This window comes from Thunnus maccoyii, chromosome 5, assembly GCF_910596095.1.
Source record: "Thunnus maccoyii chromosome 5, fThuMac1.1, whole genome shotgun sequence".
Lineage (NCBI taxonomy): Eukaryota > Metazoa > Chordata > Actinopteri > Scombriformes > Scombridae > Thunnus > Thunnus maccoyii.
Genome location: NC_056537.1, coordinates 30,781,451 through 30,801,958, shown reverse-complemented (window position 1 = coordinate 30,801,958; position 20,508 = coordinate 30,781,451). Strand labels below are relative to the sequence as shown.

The window sequence follows — 20,508 nt, the reverse complement described above, 5'->3', positions numbered from 1 at the left end:
GTTAATGCCTAGCAACCAAAGAATGTCTAGTTTAACAAGATTTGCAAGGGTCAGACTAACTGGGTGCTGACTACACTTGCAACATTAACAACCATGCATTTACAGAAAAGCCTGAAAACTATAATTTTGAAAACAAAAAAATCTGGGGTTGTGGGGTTAGAAAGAAGTGAGGTTGCCACTCTTTTAAGGCTTACGTTTACAGCAGTCTTTAGCAACACTTAACCCAAAGTATAGCCCTGTTAGTAAGATAACTCTTAGCTTTTGTTTGCTCTTCAACACCTCAGTATCGATTGTTTTAACAACTTGAAGCAGGCAGCGCACCCATCCTTTAAATCAATAGCTTTATCTTTCTCATAAAAGATCCTCCCTCCCTCAGGCGATTTTTTTTCCTAGGATGGCGAAGTCATGATCCACCATACTCTGCTTCTGATTGCCGTTCCCTGATATTCTTACTTTAATCCTAACCAGTCTCACTCCTCATGCCTAAACCTAACTAACGCAACCAACAAGTACTAGTCAGTCAGAGGCAGAGCAGGGTGGATCACGACTTCATCATCCTGGGAAAAAAAATTGGCTTCCCTCAGTGGGTTGTGACTCAGCTCAAACAAAGGTTAGACAGACAAGTCCGGGCAGCATCCGTGTCTGTTTGTTTGGTTATTGCCGAGGACAACCAATCCTCTCAACTATGTTTCTTTTATGTTCCCTTCTTCTTAAGTGTATGTTGTTCATAATCAAACTAACCTGATTCTATACAAATACCCCCTAAATCTTCCTGTATGTTTTAATCACTGGAGGACTGGGTGGTACATTGTTACTTGATCTCATTTTCATATTTAAGTCATGAGGCCCCAATATATTCATCTCATCTCAGTGGTAGTAAAAGGTTGTTGGCAAATTTGCATGTGGTCTTCATGTATGTCTTCTGTACCGGAGGCCAGATTTACATTAATTTCCATGTTTTTTGAGGCAGGAGACAACCTGACCAGCCTAGGTCAATGACAGCCGGACTGGAGACTACTGTACCCTGATTCCTCACTTTGCAAAAAGATTCAGTTTACTAAGCAAAACTGAAGAGTAGACCTCTCCTGCCCTTTAATAACTTCACAGAAAGAGGGAGAAAGAGGCTTTGAGGAAACATGTTTAGAAAGTATATACACTTTGTATCTGGACTAACTCACAAGTCCTCAGTGCACTGGTAGATCAATTAACTGGTTTTAAAGGAGCAGTGTGTAGGATTTAGCGGCATCTAGTGGTAAGGTTGCAGATTGCAACCGCCTGATTCAACTATAGTTAAAATAATTCATGAAGATAATTCCATGAAAACTGTTAGATATGTTCGATACTTTTACAGAAAGCATTGTATCTAGACTACCAGAAAGTATCTAAACAATAAATTGTCACTCTCTATGTACTTTTGTTGTTAGACTTTCTATTTCTTTGTTTCCTGACCTCATGTCTTTTAGTTTTGCTGCCTTTAACTTCATTAAAAGTCTTTCCTTATGCTTGTCTGTGTCTGTGATTAGGCTGTGAATCTCGCTTACCTCTGACAATCAAAGGTGAGGGCATGGGACCTAAACTCGAGCTCAACTATAACCTGTTGGACATGAAAAACGTATTCATTGATGACAAAGATTGTTACGAGGTAATAAAGCTCTTGCCGAGGGAACAAATTATCAGTTAGGACATGCTAGTAATGTTGTGAGCTTGACATACACCATTTATTACTAAAGCTGTGGATTTGTCCAGGTGCTGTTGTCCAACCGAGGGCTTACTGATGCCCCGTTCAGGCTGTCAAGCCCCAACACCACTTTCGGCCGCTGTTTCTCCTTCAGTCCTGAGGAAGGTGTTGTTCCCTCTGGGGCCTGCCAGATTGTGGAAGTCACCTTCCACAGTTGCATCTTGGGAACTTTCTCTGAGGACTTGCTGCTAGCTGTCACAGGACAGCCTCAACCACTTACCTTGACATTCAGGTGAAGTAAGCTAGTATAGTAAGTCAGATTCTAACAGAACATACAGATTCAGCTAAGCAAAGAAAACAAAACAAACTGTCAAAATACCAAGCATTTTTTCACTTTACAGTACACTCACAGTACTTATTTTAGGAATCTTAAACTCACTGTTGTTTTTGTATTTCATGTTTTCTGATGGTTCATGTCTTTGTCTTCTGTTTCAGGGGTTGCGTTATTGGTCCCACTTTCCACTTCAATGTTTCAGAGCTCAATTTTGGAGATGTAGGCTTTGGTGAGTTTCAAGGTTCTTTGGGGGAGCTTGATTCTTTATAATAATAATAATAATAATAATAATAATAATAATAATAATAATAATAATAATAATAATTTTATTGTATAGCACTTTTCAAAACAATAGTTAAGAAGCCCTCCACAGAGCAATGGAACGATGAAAGCTTAAATACATAAATATTAATGCATAATATAAATATTGTGTATAGGATATATTATATTCCAGAGAATCAAAATTGGACTAGTTTTGTAGCTTACTATTTTGTTTAAAAACATATATTCCACTTTAGTCTCCTCTTTATGTTCATTATGGTTCCAACTGTGTTTTTCAATTTTTTCTCTTTTTCTAATCTTTGCTGTCTCCCTCTCTGTCTCTATCCCTTTGCGCAGGTTTCCCACATACATCGATTTGCACCCTCTTCAACACGTCCCTGGTCCCTATGACCTTTGCCCTGCGTGTCCTGGGAGACGGGTTGGGGACTCCCAGTGTGACCAGTGCCAAGCAGTTGTCTGAATTTTTCAGGAACGATTGGCAAGGCAGTGCTGCTAGAGACCTTCATGCAAGGCCTGTTGAGTTCACAGTCAGTCCTGCTGCAGGCTCTGTGCGTGCCATGTCAGATGTCACCATTAAGGTAGAGAAAAGTAATGAATGAGGGGAGAACTCATTTATATTCATTCTGCTGTCCCAGAAATGTACTGCAAGCCTTTGTAAAGGGGTATGCCAACTGAATGGCAAATGCCTCAAAGCAAGTTCAGTTAAACTGATGTGAATCATATGAAAGTCTCTTTTAAATGGGGAGTATCAATTAAAGCTGTGCTAGGTGCTACAGTATGTTTATGTGAAAATATACCTGACTTTTGACTTAATCATTAAGTTTTGCTGCAAAATAGAAGCATTATATGCCCCCAATTAAGATATACATTTTTTTTCTAGAGAGAAATCTAATATCAACAGTTAAAACATATTTTGAAAAAAAGATAGTTGAAGTTAAATTCGCCCTGAGAATAAAGATGTAAATCTAACTCTGCTGAAAGAAACTTCCCGACCTTCGACTCCCCTTCCCCCTCCATCTGGCAGATTCTGCCCACCATAGAAAGCCTCACCATAGGTAAATCTTAAGAGGGGAATTTTGATTGCAAAGTACTGCTTACTTTTCCTTTCAGCATGTCTTGCACTCAAACTTACTTACTTGAAAGGATAAAGTTCTCTTGCAGTGCATTCATTAAACATTCTTCGGCCAACAACCCCCCATCTACCGTCGCACGGGGCAATTTAAAATCTTGATAATTTAGTTTTTTGTCTGTATGGCCACAGGTTTTCAATACAGGGCAAATATCTGTATATGAATGGATAGAAAAGAGTTTAATATAAGATCCTGAGCATAAGTAATATAGAAAACATTAGTTAATATTAGTGAATTTTGTCACTATTATTATTCTTTGCTCCTTGAATTACTCTGATTTGAGGAATAATCATGCTCTCAGTTTCAAAATACAGTGTCCATAATGTTTTGGGGGATGTAAAAAGGAAGTATAAAGTTGCCAGTGAGTTAGCGGTGGGCTACAAGTTGAGCCCTGTTTTTTTAGCCTGTATTTGTTTGCATTTTGATAAACTGGCGTAATTTAAAGTATGCTGAATTAGCAAGTAGCAGTTCCTGTCTGCAATGTACCGATGGATGCACAGGCAACTATCACTGGATTACTCTTAGACTGAAGAAAACTTAAAAACCTGATGTTCGTCAGGCAAGTTCTGAAGTGTTTTTTTTCTATGATTTCTAATTGGATTTATTAACATCATGTTGGAAGACCTCTGTTCTATGGCAACCTTGATTGGTTCTGGCATCTGTGTATTATATGTACAGGTGACGCTGTGCTCCAACACAGTCAGAAGGTACAGGCTGGCTCTGGTGGTGGATGTTGAGGGTGTTGGGGAGGAGATCATGACTCTGCCTATCAATGCCAGGTCAGACACATGTACAGATGTGAACATACACACACACAGACACACACTCTTTCATGTGCAAACATTCTCAAACATACATCAGCTGATGATGCAGTTAGTTTTGTGGTGTTAAGTCAACTTTATGCATATTAAGGCCATAAACAAAGATAAGTTTTCCTGGGTTTTTCTTTTGCCATCACAATGTTTGATCTTTTCCATTTTGGAAAAACACTTTATTAAAAATGTATGAATAAAAATAAATCTACATCTCTCTGCCCTAGTAAGATGGAATATCATCTAAATATGAAAATACTGTATGTTTTGATATAGTGATAAATGTGATAAAGGCTGTGTCACAAAAAAGCAAAAGGTTCATCTTCCTTTTTACAAACTCTCCTATCACCCTTTCTCCTCAAGTACAGACATTTTTCTGGCAGTAACCTCTACTGCGCTCCTGGCTGTCGCTGATGCTTTGACATGCTGTGAATGTGGTCCATTGAACTTGCATACAGGTGTCAACAAATCAGTGGAGTATGTGTTAAATATTCAGCAGCGAATTAACATAATAATACATTCGAATGTCACCTGCACCATCACTCAGAATAGGGAAATGGTAATCTGACTTCCTCACGGCAATTACCGTCATTGTAAATTTATGAATCTGTTCTAATTAATAGACTGCAGTTTTGGCACGAGGCAATGCAATTACCATTGTGCTTCATAAATAAGCCTAAGATCTTTTCTTCCCCTCACTTCTGTCTATCTCACCATTTTTCTCTCTGAACAGGTGTGTTGTACCTGAGATTGTTGTGGAGACTCCAGTGTTGGACTTTCAAAGGTGTTTCCTTAATCACCCTTACATACGGCAAGTGCAGCTGACCAACAACAGTGATCTGCCTGCCTGCTACGGCATGCTGGACCAGGTTAAGTAAATCACTGCAACAGATTAAAGTCTGTGTATGTGGCAAGTTAGTGATAGAATTGAAATGTAGTAGTGGTGAGCGATAAAACCAAAAATCTTAATTAATCTTTATATTTTTAGGCCTTAAAGAAACTGCTTTGTAAAACATATTTTTATCACCTTCCTTGATGCTCTGGCTAAGCCTCCTCAATGTTGTGATCATTCGTAAGACTAATTCTAGATTTTGCGAGAAAATAGAATTTAAATATAATGTATTTAGAATCAAAATAATCAGGCTGGCTAAATAGCTACATTAAATTTCAACATACTGTAACATACTAGTGTGTTCCTGCTTCATTTTTTACATAAATGGAATTGTTCGAATGTTACCTCGTCCCCAAAATCAAAAGAAATTGACATTAACTACCACTGCTGTAATTAATGTTCAGACAAACCCAACCTGAGAAGTTGCAGCAACGCATGACAGTTGTGTCACACGGGTGATTTTCTATTTTGTTGGAAAAGGTGAACATCAAAATTTATCTGTCATAATTTTATTACAGAAAACAAAATAAACCAGATGATGAAAATTGTTCTTGCTTATGATGAAACTAAACTATGAACTCCGATATAATAGTTCACGTTTATTGTAATGGCAGCGTGATATTGACAACAATGCCTATCTGCCTAATTTTGCGATTTACAACAACAGTGGACAGTTGTTGTGAATCTGCAGTATATGTACAACAAATGCTGAATACGTATGTCTGCATTAGTAAAGTAAATGTCTATTTGTTTCACCCTTTTAAGGAATATGAAGAGAGTCCATCACTGCTTTTTGGCAGTTCTGTACCTGGAGGATTGATTGCTCCTCACAGTTCAGAGGAGCTTCCCGTGTTTCTGTTGGCTAAGGCTGTCGGAAAGCTGCATCACACTCTACGCATTGCTGTGTTCGGCAGTGTCCATCCGCCCCTGGTCAGTATGTGTGTGTGCTAGTACACGTTGAATACTGTGTGCATGTTGTTGTAGTTGTGAGTTTTTGTCTAAATATAGGCATAGTGCTCATCTAAATAAGTCAGTTAAATTTGTGCACTGATCCGCCTCTGTTCTGTTCTCTTCCAGGAAGTTGTCTTGTCCTGTATCGGACAGGGTCCAATAGTTCATGTTAAGAGTCGACAGCTGGATTTCGGCAGAATCCCGGTTCTGACAGACATTACTAGAGCCCTGCACTTGTCAAACCAGTCACCTATCCCAGCCCACTTTACAGCTCGCATGGTACAAACACACACCAACTCAGCACACTTGTTAGGGCTTACAAAGGCACAAAGTAAATAAAGTAATAAATGAAATTATCATCAGAAAACAAGGTAACTTTACGTGCCTTCTGATCTAGGCTGTTAGGAAATCTAGGAGCATATTCCAACCATCCACTGACTAGATTTCTTGTAGAAGCCATCTCTTTGTCTTCCCCTGCTCCGGTTACTAATTAATTTTCTGTCTAATTGGATATATAATTAATGAGTTAATAGGTTCAATGCTTTGTTAGCTCTTGAAATAATTAGTTTGCCAGTCCTATTATAGTCCTACCCCTGGAGAATAGGCAATCTTCTTCAGAATGGACCAATTTACGCTTCCATTATAAACCAGTGAGATGGTGACATTTTGTCAATTCAAGACGACATGAATGAAATAGGCTAGTGTGATCTGGGTAAATGATTGAATGATGCTTATTTTAGACTGTTGCTGTCTGGCGTTTGTAACGTTTCATTCACAATGTCTACAATACAGTGTCTACATTTCAACTGACATTTCAACTTCTTTTACCTCTCACTCTTCAACTCCTTTTAGCCCTTAATTGTCAACTGACATTTCAACCGCTTTCAGCAATGAACATTTAAAGACATTTTGTGACAACTTGTAAACGTCTGTGTGTTTACATCTGCAATTTTTAGTGTAAGTGAGCACAGAAAAAAAAATCCTTTTGTAGTTTGTATAAAGACTTAAGATTAAATAGTTATGTTCCACTTCTATTTATTGTGCTTACTTGGTGTTCACGAATGCCTATCCACAGGGAATTATCTTGTGACTGGAACGATGCTTTAATACTCCTGAAGCTGACATAGACATGACTGTGCACACACACAAATTCCAACACACACAGAGGCATCCCCGGTGTAACTGCAGTTGTGTGACCCTGTATTCTCCTCTGAGGTGGTTTTGAGAGCCACACAGTAGACCTGATGACTGAAGATTGTATAGAAATTAAGGAAGGTATACACACTTGCTTGTCATCGAAGTGACCATTTGTAAAAAATTAACCACCCCTTGTCCAACCTAGGCTTTTTTGTGCTTTGATAAAGCATTTTATACAGTATCAAAGGTGATGTGAAGAATAGCATAATAACATAGAGTATTTATGTTTGGACGATGAACTCTTTACCTAAACCGACTTTTCTGTTGTCAATTTCTCTTCTATGAGATACAGAGCTAGAAAGTGCATACCTACAGTACATACATACATGATGTGGACAAAAAATACCTTGTACACTATTTTCTGCACTCCCTGGAGATAGATTGGTTGGAAAATTCATGTTTTATTCTGACTTTTTTGGCTGACAACCAGAAAACTGAGCCAGATTAGATTCACATTACAATATTGCTTTTGTTGTGTTGTATAATATTTGACTGCAGTGGTCACTACAGCACCAGTACACGATTGATGCAGGTTGATATACTGTTGATGGCCATACATCATACAGCAGTGATTTGGATTCTAAGCCCTTCTGACTTGTGCTGCATTCAAAAGCAATCAATGCTAATCAAGCTGCGGGATGCAGCAGGTTTGATGTGATTATTGAGATTCCAGTCATCTTGCTCCTTCTCCCTGGGGAGTCAACCGCCTCTTTCTCCTCTTCTGACTCCACCCACCCCTTTACCATGATCATCCTATCGACCCACCTCAAGTTCGCTTTCACCCAATTGTACAAACGCTGAGAAAGTGATCTTTGACTGCCAAAGTCACTCACTGATCAAGTGTTGCCTGCTTGTGTGAGGCATTTTTATTCAAATGCACCTTTTTATCCTCAAGGCTTTTCTGTAAGTAATTGGCTTCGAACAGAAACGTCAAACTGAATCTTTATATTTAATTTGTCCAATATTATTTTCAGTGCAGCTTCTACTTCAGTGAGGCAACACAAATGTCAATTGCAGTATTTGAGTAAAGACATTTTTCCCCATTGATCAACAATCTACTGTGTTGTCCTATAGGCAGCGAAAGCACCCAGTGAAGCTCATTCTCAAAATCCCAATTAAAAGTTTATGTTCCTGCCATCCATCAGCAGGGATGCTGTATAGAACATTGATTGTGATCCTCACCACTGCTTGGTCAGATATATATACAGTACAGTGAGCACAGTGAAGGGCTATCTGCTTTGTTGAAAAACTGGAGATGAACATTAGATTTACATCAGTTTTCTCATTATAATGGACTTTATTCAAATAAATGCTGTCGAGCAATCCACAGAGCTTGGAAATAAAATGAATACTGAGTTCATCTTGCAGCAGGGCTTTTCTAAGTATGCATCAAACACATTCTCAGAGATTGTAGATGCAAGACAAATAACATTTTTTAAACTATCCATGTGTTAATACTTTTGTGTGTTAGAGAATGTTGAAGTGCATGTGTTTATCTTACTCTACCCATTATCCTAATTGTAGTAGGAGATATTTTGTCTTCCTTATGTCAAGCAGGGAACCGCTGATCTACTTATACCTCTAGGATCTCATGCTACACTAAAATGTTGATGTGATTATGCAGCTATATGATACACACGCCTGTCTTTCAAGGTCCATCCATAGGCATAAATGGCATGTGGAGCACAGTTAGAGGGAAGGGATATCTTCCTGCATCACATTTCAGTCATGGAACGAGCTAACTGCTACAATGGCCTGTTTCCACTCTACAGATCCAAAGGCAGCTCTTAGACGGTAAATTAACCCCTAATTGTGTTTCTGTTTCCTCAGAGCCATGGAAGGTCCCCTTGGCGTGTTGAGCCCAGTGAGGGTGAAGTGCCACCAGAAGGCCAGCTGGAGCTCAGGGTAGTGGCACACTTGAAGGACACGCTCTTCTTCCAGGAAAAGCTGGAAGTGTCCATCCAGGACAATCAAACACACACTATCGCTCTCTCTGCGACAGGAACTGGCACCACGGTTGTTAGTGATAGGCCTTTTGCCCCCAGTCTTGACCTGGGCACACACTTCAGGTAGCAAGGAGGAGGTCCCATTCATGAATCTCACATCTGAAATTTTGACATCATATTAGGTGATTTAGAAAACCTATCACTGACAATCTGCCTCACCTCTTCTTCACCTCCTCTGTATGTCCTATAAGCCATGGGTCATGCCAGTACCACTTCAAGCTGACCAACCATGGCCAGCGGATACACCGGATGTACTGGAGGACAGATGGCTTCTTGCCCTCCACAAAAACCCGCAAGGGTGAAATCTCGTCTGGTCGAACCTTCCTGCCCGCCATCCATACTACAAGGAAGAGGGACACTCCGGGCCATGGATCCCTGACGTCTTCTCCCACAGTCAAGCCAGTGTTCAGCCTCAGCCCTTCTCGTGTGGAGCTTTTCCCAGGCTGCTCCGTTGACATGGTGCTGACAGCATCTTCAGACTCCCCCAAAGTAAGATAACCATGTACACATTCACAAATTTGTCGTCTCATCTGTTTGCAGGTCCGAAGTGAACAAACTCAAGTTCTGAATTTCATAAATGTACAATACCTATCTTCTGTTCCTCCCAGGTTGTACGGGAGCATCTGGTGTGCCATGGCATTGTGGGTCACCAGGGCAGTTACGAGCGCATCATGTCTGTAGATGTAACCTGTCGCTTTGTGGCTCCTCTGCTCAGCATTTCTTCCAAGCGGCTGAACTTCCACATAGAGAAGGTCTGTGAAAGGATTGTGAGCAATGCTCTCTTCATGATATTTTTATTTAACACTCTATATTTTTAGTATTTAGAAGTGTATCTCACAAAAATGTGTCCATATGTTACATGTTATGTAATTGTTATGTAGGTGAATTCAAAGTCATGGGGATGATGTTGGAGGATCGTAAATAATTTGAAAAAAGGAATGACCTTTCATTTAAGATTCCTGCTCCTCACACATCTTTATATTGTTGATTTAATTATGTATATGTCTTACAGGTCCCAGGAAAGAGTCTTGTTCCCATATATGACAAGCTGGTCTTAAAAAACGTGTCACTTCTGTCTCTATCCATGGAGATCTCTCTCGTAGAACCTTTCTCTCTGTGTGAGGCCCAGGGAGCCCATAGCTCAGCTACCACTAAGGTACCAGTAGTGATCACAACCAACTGTTTATCTATTTGTTTTTCATTTCATCTGTGAATGCCATTCCTCCAAAAATACTGCTGTGAAATCCCATCAAATTTGCTGGACCAGTTCATAGTCCAGGAGGAAGAAACCTAGTGATTTGGGTGACACTATGACTTTTGCATTAGTACCACCTTTATTCAAAAATGAGCTATTTTGTCATCTACCTCTACAATGTTGTTTGTGAAAGTAAATTAAAAGATAAAATTTAAAAACTTAAAAAAGAGGGATACCAGTTTTCCAATGTTTGGTCTGTGGTAGTGGGACCTCCATTTGTTCATATTTGGATCAGAGATTGTGACCCTAAAAACAGTCCCCTCAAAACTGACAAGAAGGAGGAAGGGCTTCCACACTGTTGAATTATTCATGCCTGTTGTAGCTCATCCTATCTTTAGTAACTAGGAACTACAGCTGTCAGATAAAGGTAGAGGAGTAAAAAAAAAAAGTGTTTCCCTCTGAAATGGGTGACTACAAGTATAATGTTGGACAAAATGGAAATATTCAAATATGAGAAAAATCCTCAAAATTGTAACTAAGTGCTTGAGTAAATGTACTCAGTTACTTTCCCTCTTTGTAAATGCTAAGAGAAAATAAACTTTTCATGCCGGAAATGAGGCTACTGGGATAGTTAGTGTAGGAATGAGTTAGAGGGGGTAAAGTCAGGCAAGTGCTGTCTGTGCCTGGAAACAACTCACAACAGTGAGCTTGTAAACTTGTCTGCATTTTTTATTTTTATTTCCTATCTCTGTGTTCCTATCTCTATGTTAATTTCCTACCTCATTCAAATTTCATATCATACAGTATCTGAAGTATTAATCTTAAATATTACTACATCATTGGAAAATACACTTCAGTAAAAAGAATTGTGAGGTGGATAGGAGTTTCTCCTGTGGACATGCAGACTCTTTTCCACATCGCAGTCCAGTGTTAACCTTAGCCCCTTGGTGTGTGCAGTTTAATAAGTGCTATTGAGTGTATTGAGTGATATCTAAAGTAAGCGAACATCGTTTTGAGCATACACAGCTGACATAAATGTTAATGACAGATCAATCTCCCATCAGTCAAGGGTCAGAAAAAAAATGTTGAGATGGTAAGAAAATAGTCAGCAATAATACTATATTGCCATATTGCCTCAGAAAATACGAGCATCTTTTGAATAGTTGATGTTTTAGGCAGAAAAGGCAAGTTCTGTAAAATTTTGTATATTAATGTCCATCTTCTCTGTAGTGGGCATGTGTACACATTAGTAGCAATACTTACTTTACTGATCAGAGTTAACGTATTAGATCAGATATATTAGAGGTTCCTTACTGTACTTTGTACAAATAAGACTCATGACTTTCATTTACTTTTTTTGATGACCTGCATTTACTTATTATGAACTCACCTTGGAGATATCCATGATAGAATTCCAGTTCATATATTCCCATGTTGCCCATATTTTCTTTTTATTAGACCCCTCACTTCATTTTGTGAATTGATTAAAATGCAGGACTGGAATCCTCATTAAAATGGTTTTTAAGTCCCCGGCAGGCCTCTGAATGAAGCTAAAGAGTTAGCAGGATATTGAATTGCAATAAATGTTTCATTAAACAGTGAGCAGGTTTTTAAAAGGGTTGTGAACTTGGGAATTATCAGAGAGAGAAGATGATTTGATGATTTTTCATCAAGCATGCAAGACCACATCCTCACATCCTCAACAACTGAGAACATTTGAGGAACACTAGATATCCTGTTGATTAGTTTACCTACTGTGCAAAATCTATCATCTAAAATATTGCAGAGACAGTGTGATACCTCTGATACCTTTATGTTATATGTTTTAACCACTGACTGTATTTTTCCAGTCCATGGTTTTAGGTAACGGGAAGCAGGCTGAGTTGTGGGTGTGCTTTAATCCATCTTACTGTGAGGATCGGGTGTCACGAGTCGTTGATGAGGTAATAGTGATGCCTTTTGTAAAATTTCTTATGTAATGCTTTGCTATCTCATCTCTGGCCGAATTAGCGCACATGGCAGTGGTTCTCAATCTGGGTTTTAGGAACTCCATTGGGTTCAAGATAATTAAAGGAATAAGAAAGAAAAAACTAAAAAAAATATTTTTATTAGTCTTAGTTATCTTTCGAAAACCGGATATTTTCACCTCTACAGGCCTCTAGAAAATCCTACTAATGAAATATTGTGGTCGTACTGCTGACAATTCATATTCAAATTAATTGCATTGCTTCATTTTAAGGGTTCACAAGCCAGAAAAGGTTGGGAACCACTGGCATTAGTTGAAAACAATCTATGTATACTCACACCTATTAAAATATTTACCTTCATCAATTATTTTACATGAATATATTTGCTTCCTTTACAATGTTTCCAGTACCTTGACGTGCACTACCAGGGACACCCACAGCAAGACATGGTGGAGCTGCACGCCGAGGTCCACTTCCCCAACCTCCACTTCTCCTCCACCTTAGTGGATTTTGGCTGTGTGCTCAACTGTACCGAGACTCGCAGAGAACTCACAATCAGCAACTGCTCCCCCCTGCCCGTGTTCTACCGCTGGGCTTTTCTGGTGGACCAGAAACACTGTGCCATCAGGTATATTTACACACCTGATACAGTAGGGTCAACTGGACAGACAGATTATAGTGACTAAGGCTAAGAAAGTGAAGGTAATGCTTTTCCTAACAGCATCATTGAACCATTATAATAGGAGGTAGTTTAAATTAACTGTCTTGTTAAGAATATGGATTGAGCTTAATGTGTTGAGTGCTTGATTATAATTGATTTCTGAAGATATTTACACACAAGAACATTTTGGGAAACAAACTCATTCATTTCATCCAACAAGAGCAGTCAGATAAGATCTTAAATTTGAATCACTAAACAGCCTTACATATAAGGAAAACCACAACATGATATTACACACAACTTTGATTATATCTATATATCTCCTATGCACCACAAATGGTCTATACCCATCTTACTGTTTGTAGTGTGCATTTTCAATCCTGGAGATAACTGGCTAGAAAGATGATACATTTAGACATTGCCAACAAAGCTACAAAAGGGCTTAATAGACATACAATACAAAATTCAGCCATCTAAACTATAGAAATTGTTATTTTAAGGTGAGAATTAACCAAGGCAGGTTAACAAAATTGGGCAAAAAGGTAAAGATATTTTGGTCACTTTCATTGAGGTGTGGGACTAAAAAAAAGCAAAGAACCTGTGCTCAGTAAAACCTGCTGGAATGCTGCTCTTTAATTCCTGCATCACGGCTTGGTTTTTTGTTTCAGATTAGGAACAAAGGGATACTGAATAGACAAGATTCAGGAATGAGAGCAGAGTGGACCCTACCCATATATTTAAACTGTCTATTGGGATAAGTTAGCACAGTAGCTATACGTTTAACCCTCTAAACTGAAAGCCAAATCCATTATAAATTCTCCAAGGAAGACACATATACTGATTATGTACTTTAAAACATTACAGTTTGCCTCTCTCAAGCCTTTGCTTTGGCTCCCATCCCTTCAAATTGACTGTGAATACTATAGTAGTCTGTCTGTCCATGGCCCTGAACCAACTAACTGTTATAGCTCTACAAGATTTATCACCCTCTACCGTCTTTTCCCCTTCCCTCTCCTTCATTGGTATTCTTTCTCTTTGCTCCTCTCCTTATACTCATCCTAGGGTTTTACATTGCCTATTTATCTTTTTTTTTCATTATCCTCATTCCTTTCCTCCTGCTCTGCCGCCTGTGCTTCTGCTCTCTACCTAATCCTTATCAACCTTCTCTTCTCTTTTCTGTCTTCACCCTTTCCCTCTTATATTGTGACCTCTCTTAACAGTCTGTCTCACAGGCCGTCCTGCTAATTAAATGGAGACCTCACTCTGCGTGCACACACTGTCTCTAAAGTCTCTCTTTCTCGCTCACAAAACCTGCACTATCTAGCCATGTTCAGCTAATTACATCCCTATCAGTAATTACACCACAGCCCTTGGAGAGACGAATTTCAATAGAGCTAACTCCTTTCTATCCATCTATCCCACTGATAGATAGAAAAATTGTTACAGTCATTAATATAATAGTGTAACTTCTCCTTCTTAATGATTTTATATCAGCAATAACTAACAATAATTTAACTAGAAAGCTGATAACTCTAGGTGTTTCAGAAGATGTTGAGTTTAAGCCAAGGTGTACAGAGGGACTAAAGCAATGGGGAGATTGATTCTTGAACAACACTATCCATGGTCATGCATTCAGTCTTTTAAATCTGGAATTTTACAGTTTCAAACAGAACCTGCTGCTGCACAGTAATTGAAGCAGGCTGCTTTGTGTTATCACTGGCAAAATGAACCATGTAGACCTGTATGCGTTTAGACCTGCATACCTGTACACCATTATTTCTTTTTGAGTTACATGTGATCAGGGTATTCACAGGTGGAAGAATGGAATTCTTGTTGCTCAAAGGTTTTCTGGACAAACAGAAGTGACAGAAGCATAACAAGTGTACTGTACATGGGATTTTGGGTATCCATAGTTCACAAAAGCATATTAGATTAGATAACGTTCAACTTTATTGTCATTGCAGTAATCACAGTAAGCACCACTAGATAGTGCAAACAGTAGTAAAAGTGGTTTATAAGGATAAACAAATGTTCAGAATATACAATTAACCAATGGGTTAGTGATAGTAAGAAAGGATGTAAATGATATGTAAAAACAACAGATTCATTGCATAACCCAGACATGATTTGAATATGCAACAACCTTCTAATATGGAGTCAGACACTGCAACACAAGTCCATCATAAGAAATAGAGAATGCAAATTCTAGGCTTTCAGACAAAAAGCAAAAAAACTACCTTTCATAACACAATAAAGAGGAAAGTAGATAAATCTTAGGTTGAAATTCCACTTGCTTAAGGAATTCTTAGGAAAACCAATGACAATCTCTCGAAACAAGGCAGATGTAGCAGTGATTGAAGAAGAATTTAGATCCTTTACTTAAGAAAAAGTAGCTACGTGACAATGTGAAAGTGCCGCATTACAAGGAAAAACGAAAGTCAGCAAAATGTCAAAATACACATAAGTATCAAAATAAAAATGACTTGTGATGCAGCAGAATGTCCCGTGTATTATATTTTTTAATATTTTTATATTAAAAGGTTTTATGTCAAAGTGAGTAAGAAGCATTTTAACATTGTAGGTGGTCGAGCTTGAGCTTATTGAAATTAGTTTAGACTGCTGGGTAGTTTAACTATAACAATGTATTGGATTTTATAAACTCGTTATAGGTTTAGGATATAAAATCTTAACCGACAGAGTAACTAGTAACTACAGCTAGCAAATGAATGTAGTTGAGTAAATAGTGCAGTATTGTCATGGAAAACTCGTACTTCTGACCAATCGATACTTTGATGAATAAAGGAATAACTCGACAAGCCTCAGTTGTCCTTAGTACCACAGGTATTTTCCCTTGAAATGTAGTGGAGTAAAAGTATAAAATAAGTGCCTCAAAATTGTACTTAAGTACAGTGCCAGGTCACTCCTCTTGTATTAACAAAATGAGACAAAAGCATGTGAGAAGGGAAACCGACTGTCCTTGTTTGTACATTTTTTAAATGCATTTATATACTGTATAGGTATAATAATCACTTTGTCTTCTTTTTCTGTCTCTGCTGGTCTTTTTTTTCTCTCTCAGACACCCAAACACACTCTTATTTTCAAAAATACATAAAACATAAATTCTGGCAATACCAACCAATGTCTGACAACTAAGTATTTTGTCGTGTTTCGAGTAGCATCACTATCATTTGTAGACATATCGGTGGACATGACCCAGACTGCCAAATATACACATCCAATTTGTGAGACAGCAAGAGCCCTTCTCTCACGCACACACACGCACTGTAATCCCAGTAGCCTTTTCTCTATACCATTTTTCTGCAACAAACTCTCTTGCTCCCCATCATTCTTTTTTCTCACTCTCTGGCAGCTGAAAGTGAGATGTCTCCAGTTCAGCGGTATTTGATGTGTAGATTTTTAGCAAGAATGAAAATGAACTGTGGAAAACACACAGTGAAACCTAACGTATGCATGAAGGAAAGAATAGATGGAAGAGAAAAACAGATATGAGAATGTCAGGATAGGCTATTTCTGTTTTGGGCTGATCTCTTGCAAAGTCATCATCTGCTGTCTCACCATCTGTTCCTCTGTCCGCACCAGTGGGTTTTAAATTCTTTCTTAGAGGACCCACATTTTAAAAAGCTTCTTTTTTTTTATCCACCGGGGGGACAGATGTCTTTTTATGGACTTTTACATACTCGTATGCACAAAGAGATGCACCCTATTTTTGAAGTCATTGACCTACTGTATCTGTTCACCCTTACATCTTAGATTGCTGGATGTACTATTTTGTCCTCTCCCTAAGGCCCGCTAGTCCCACAGTTCTTCATTAGACTGACCATACAACAGTGCCCCCTGCTGGGTGCATCACTTCCGTCCACTCATTAGAAGCTGACACATCAGTGCTGTAGCATTCTTGGGCACTCTGACTACTGTGTGTGCAAGCTTGAATGCTGCCTTACATGTATACATACGCCGAAGCACACACACACAGGCAGACACGCGCAAGCATGTGCACACACACTTTGGCAATAATGTAACCAGTATTTGGTGATTTAATATAGAACTTGTCCAGCGCAGCTTTGAGATGGCTTCACTCACTAAATCTCTTTCATTCTCTTCCATGTTTATTCAGCACTTCACTGCAATCTATCCTGACCTGTTTCCTGCTGCTTGCCTATTAAAATTCCTCTTAATTATAGAACACTCTGTTTAATTAACTTGATGGATGCACCCAGTCTGATCCCACAGGGAAAGAGAGAGTAGAACAGAGAGAGAAAATGAGAGTTCTTTGGGGTGTTGGTGCTGAAGATTTTCTACTCCACTTGTGTATAACAATATTTGTTAATGAGATATTGGATATATGATAGAAGGTTGCATAATTTACTGTTGGCATTTTCTGTGTTAATGTGTTAGTCTGCTACCTGATGGACATCTTCAAGCTTTGATTGGTCTATTTTCGTGAAGCTGGAGCACAGTTTCATTCATTTTTCTCACCTCTTCTCATTGATTTTTCCCCCCCATGTTCCATCCATTGCATGTATAATTTACTGTGCAGTTTTACTTTCATCATGGAGAAAATAAATATTTTACTTCAGAGATATTTTATTATCCTTTCGCCCTCACAGAGAGACAGAGGTGAATAAACTGTTGCTGGAGGAAGAGGTGGAACAGGAAAATTCAATAAATGAGACTGAAGAGAGAAGGGTTTCCTCTAGAAAGCGTCCTCCCACCTTTTCAGCTACCCTCAGTCCCAGGCCTGGTGCACAAGAACAGAACGACACACAGTGCTCTGCGTATGTGGAAGAGGTAGGCAAATGCTCACATGTAAACAAATCTGGGTTTTCCTGAGATCTCCAGTTTGTCAGGGGATATGGAGCAGCTAATGAGCGAGTCGTTCCCTCTCTATGCTGCACTATGGAGGTAGACACACGAGCCCATGCCACACCCACACACATGCACATGTTTTTGCATCATAAACCCCAGTGTGGACATTCCCTTTGTTGTCAGTGTGCAGAATATCTTTCTACAGTTTCATGCATTGTGATAATTCCCAGGTTTTATAAAGTATTATATTTATAATAAGGTGCCCCTTACTTGAGTGTTCAGAGAGTATACTGTAATCACATCTGTGATATATAACCCAAGAAGGGCCACAACTATAAACATAATACGACATTGTAAATGATAACAACATTATTGTCTGACCAACAATCCAGAAAAACAAGGGCATTTAGTATACATTGATTAAGTCATTCATTAAAGGGCTAATTGTGTCAGCACTAAACGCAGTAGTACGCACTGCTAGTGCAGACTCTGAATGAGATATGTTGTAAAATACTAGCTTAAAGGGAAAACTCATAGCACAGTGAGAGAAGCATTAAAAATGTGAATGAATCCCGTGAGTTTTTGACATATGACGCTGGCCAAGTGGCAAGCTGAATCTACTATAGTAATTTTCTTTCTGTGTCTGTAGGTGTTTGATGTCTTGCCAATCTATGGTCAGCTACAACCCGGGGACCAGCAGCTGGTCACATTCTACTTCTACGGCCATGAATATGTCAGCCAAGAGGTGGTAGCACAGTGCCAGGTGGAGGAGGGGCCCATATATGAGATCAAACTCAGAGGAGAAGCATCAGAAGTTAGCTACAGCCTTGACTCTGCCATCGTCGACTTTGGTCCGCAGGTATACATGTATATATATTTGTATGGATACACTGTATACGGGGCCTACAGGGCCTTACACTGAGTTTAGCCTCTCCGGCAGTTCTTTCATCTTAGAATATACAGATGGTTAAAGCTAGGATTAGGGCCATGACTGGAGTTAGAGAATGCTGGTCATAGCTAAGCCTTGAGAGACTCATGTCAGGGCAAAACCCTCCTTTGCTCCCTATCAAGCTACACTCCTTCCTTTTAAGTTAATTTGCCCTCCTTGATGTTCTGTTATCCTGCTTTTCTTGTCCTTGTTGTTCCTTTGCCATCTGTTTGCTCATCCATGTGCAACACATGATGTCTTAGACAAAGCTAATTAGTTTTTTCCAGAACTTTGGGGAATGATGCTTTCTGCCATCATCAAAATGAAACTGGCAGGCTCAAGGGGAGTGTGACAGATTTGGTCTTGATTTTGGATGATGATGTGTTTGCTGCACTGGTTTAGTTTATTTCATGATTATTTGCTTTTATTGATTGTTAGTGTTTTCACCAACAATCTAATTTTATCTTCCCAATTCCACTTCTTCTGGATATCACAGGATCCAATGCTGAGAGATATTATGTCATTGGGATACACATTATTTAAACATAATATCTACTATTAAGAGCATCAAAGTTGTTTTTTTACGTACCTTCTTTATGTATTAAAAAAACTGGTGAGAAGAGCCACATTGACTTTGGATGTCACTGCATAGTTTTTCATAGTTTAGCCTTTTGCACTTCCACTCCCTCTTTAAGTATGCAAGCCATCCAGACCAGTTATCATTGATATTCAAAACAAGGACATATTGATCTTTGATTTAGTTGAAATTAGCGATTCAGCAGAACATTTCTCTGACCTTCCTGTCCGTTCAGCACCTCTTGCTTTCTTTTTGCTCTTGCTGTCTCTCTCTCTCATTGTTGTTCTCTTCTAGTCAAAGATTTATCCACATTTGTCAATAAGTCCTGAAACATCCTCCTCTTGTTACTTGTTACTAGACTCACAAGTCAGTCTCAGTCAGAGACTGAGGACAATCTCCCAGGTTTCATTGTTAAAACTGGGTGGAAACAATCAGAGAGTTAAAAAAAACCTGCATTGCAGAACCAATCTAAAGTCTTTGGGGCGGCCCTTCATACTGGGGCAGTGACATGCAGTTCACTACGGAGGAGAGTGGGGGGAGAGCATCATTTCTGGTGAGGCGTGTCCTTGACTAAATGTGTTAGCGGCTCTTCTCACCGCCATTCAAGCAACTATTGTGCATTTAGAAATCCCCGGACTTCAGTAGGTGGAGATCTCTGATTGTCTGGTATCACAAGACTAACAAGTGACTAACTTTGAACTCAAGATTTGGAGCAACATTTCTATTATTATTTTTCTTGTTTGTCTCTGTTTATCTCTGTCTCTTCCTTTCTCTCTCTCTTAATCTATGCCTCTGTCTAAGTTCCTGTCTTCAGTTCAGATCTTTTGCGTTACTGTCATCGCAGTAAATACAGGTATCACAGGAAGTCCAAGAGAATGAAGAAGCTTAGGGCATGTTTATGTTATTTTAAAAATATTGGCACTACATTTTTTCACTTCACACACGTTCACATAACGACCCCTTCCTTTGTACTCATATCACAGTAACACAGCTACTACCACCATATCTAGCGCAAAACGTGACCAACATCGTGCATCTCCAAAAAACAGGTCTTTTACTGTATCACCTTAA

At 39.0% G+C, this 20,508-nt stretch overlaps 1 protein-coding gene across 5 annotated transcripts in view; it reads left to right on the top strand.

Moving 5' to 3' along the window:
* The window catches only part of hydin (HYDIN axonemal central pair apparatus protein), a 72,482-nt gene that overhangs the window by 18,584 nt on the left and 33,390 nt on the right, over window positions 1-20,508 (top strand). For all 5 annotated transcript variants that reach the window (XM_042410906.1, XM_042410907.1, XM_042410905.1 and 2 more), the window contains exons 11-26: window positions 1,524-1,642; window positions 1,747-1,970; window positions 2,174-2,241; window positions 2,631-2,872; window positions 4,103-4,203; window positions 4,970-5,105; window positions 5,894-6,058; window positions 6,206-6,358; window positions 9,107-9,345; window positions 9,474-9,771; window positions 9,891-10,034; window positions 10,295-10,438; window positions 12,328-12,420; window positions 12,852-13,072; window positions 17,734-17,914; window positions 18,582-18,791. In XM_042410906.1, the coding sequence (XP_042266840.1) occupies window positions 1,524-1,642; window positions 1,747-1,970; window positions 2,174-2,241; window positions 2,631-2,872; window positions 4,103-4,203; window positions 4,970-5,105; window positions 5,894-6,058; window positions 6,206-6,358; window positions 9,107-9,345; window positions 9,474-9,771; window positions 9,891-10,034; window positions 10,295-10,438; window positions 12,328-12,420; window positions 12,852-13,072; window positions 17,734-17,914; window positions 18,582-18,791 (2,738 nt within the window). The remainder of the gene's footprint in view (window positions 1-1,523; window positions 1,643-1,746; window positions 1,971-2,173; window positions 2,242-2,630; window positions 2,873-4,102; window positions 4,204-4,969; window positions 5,106-5,893; window positions 6,059-6,205; window positions 6,359-9,106; window positions 9,346-9,473; window positions 9,772-9,890; window positions 10,035-10,294; window positions 10,439-12,327; window positions 12,421-12,851; window positions 13,073-17,733; window positions 17,915-18,581; window positions 18,792-20,508) is intronic.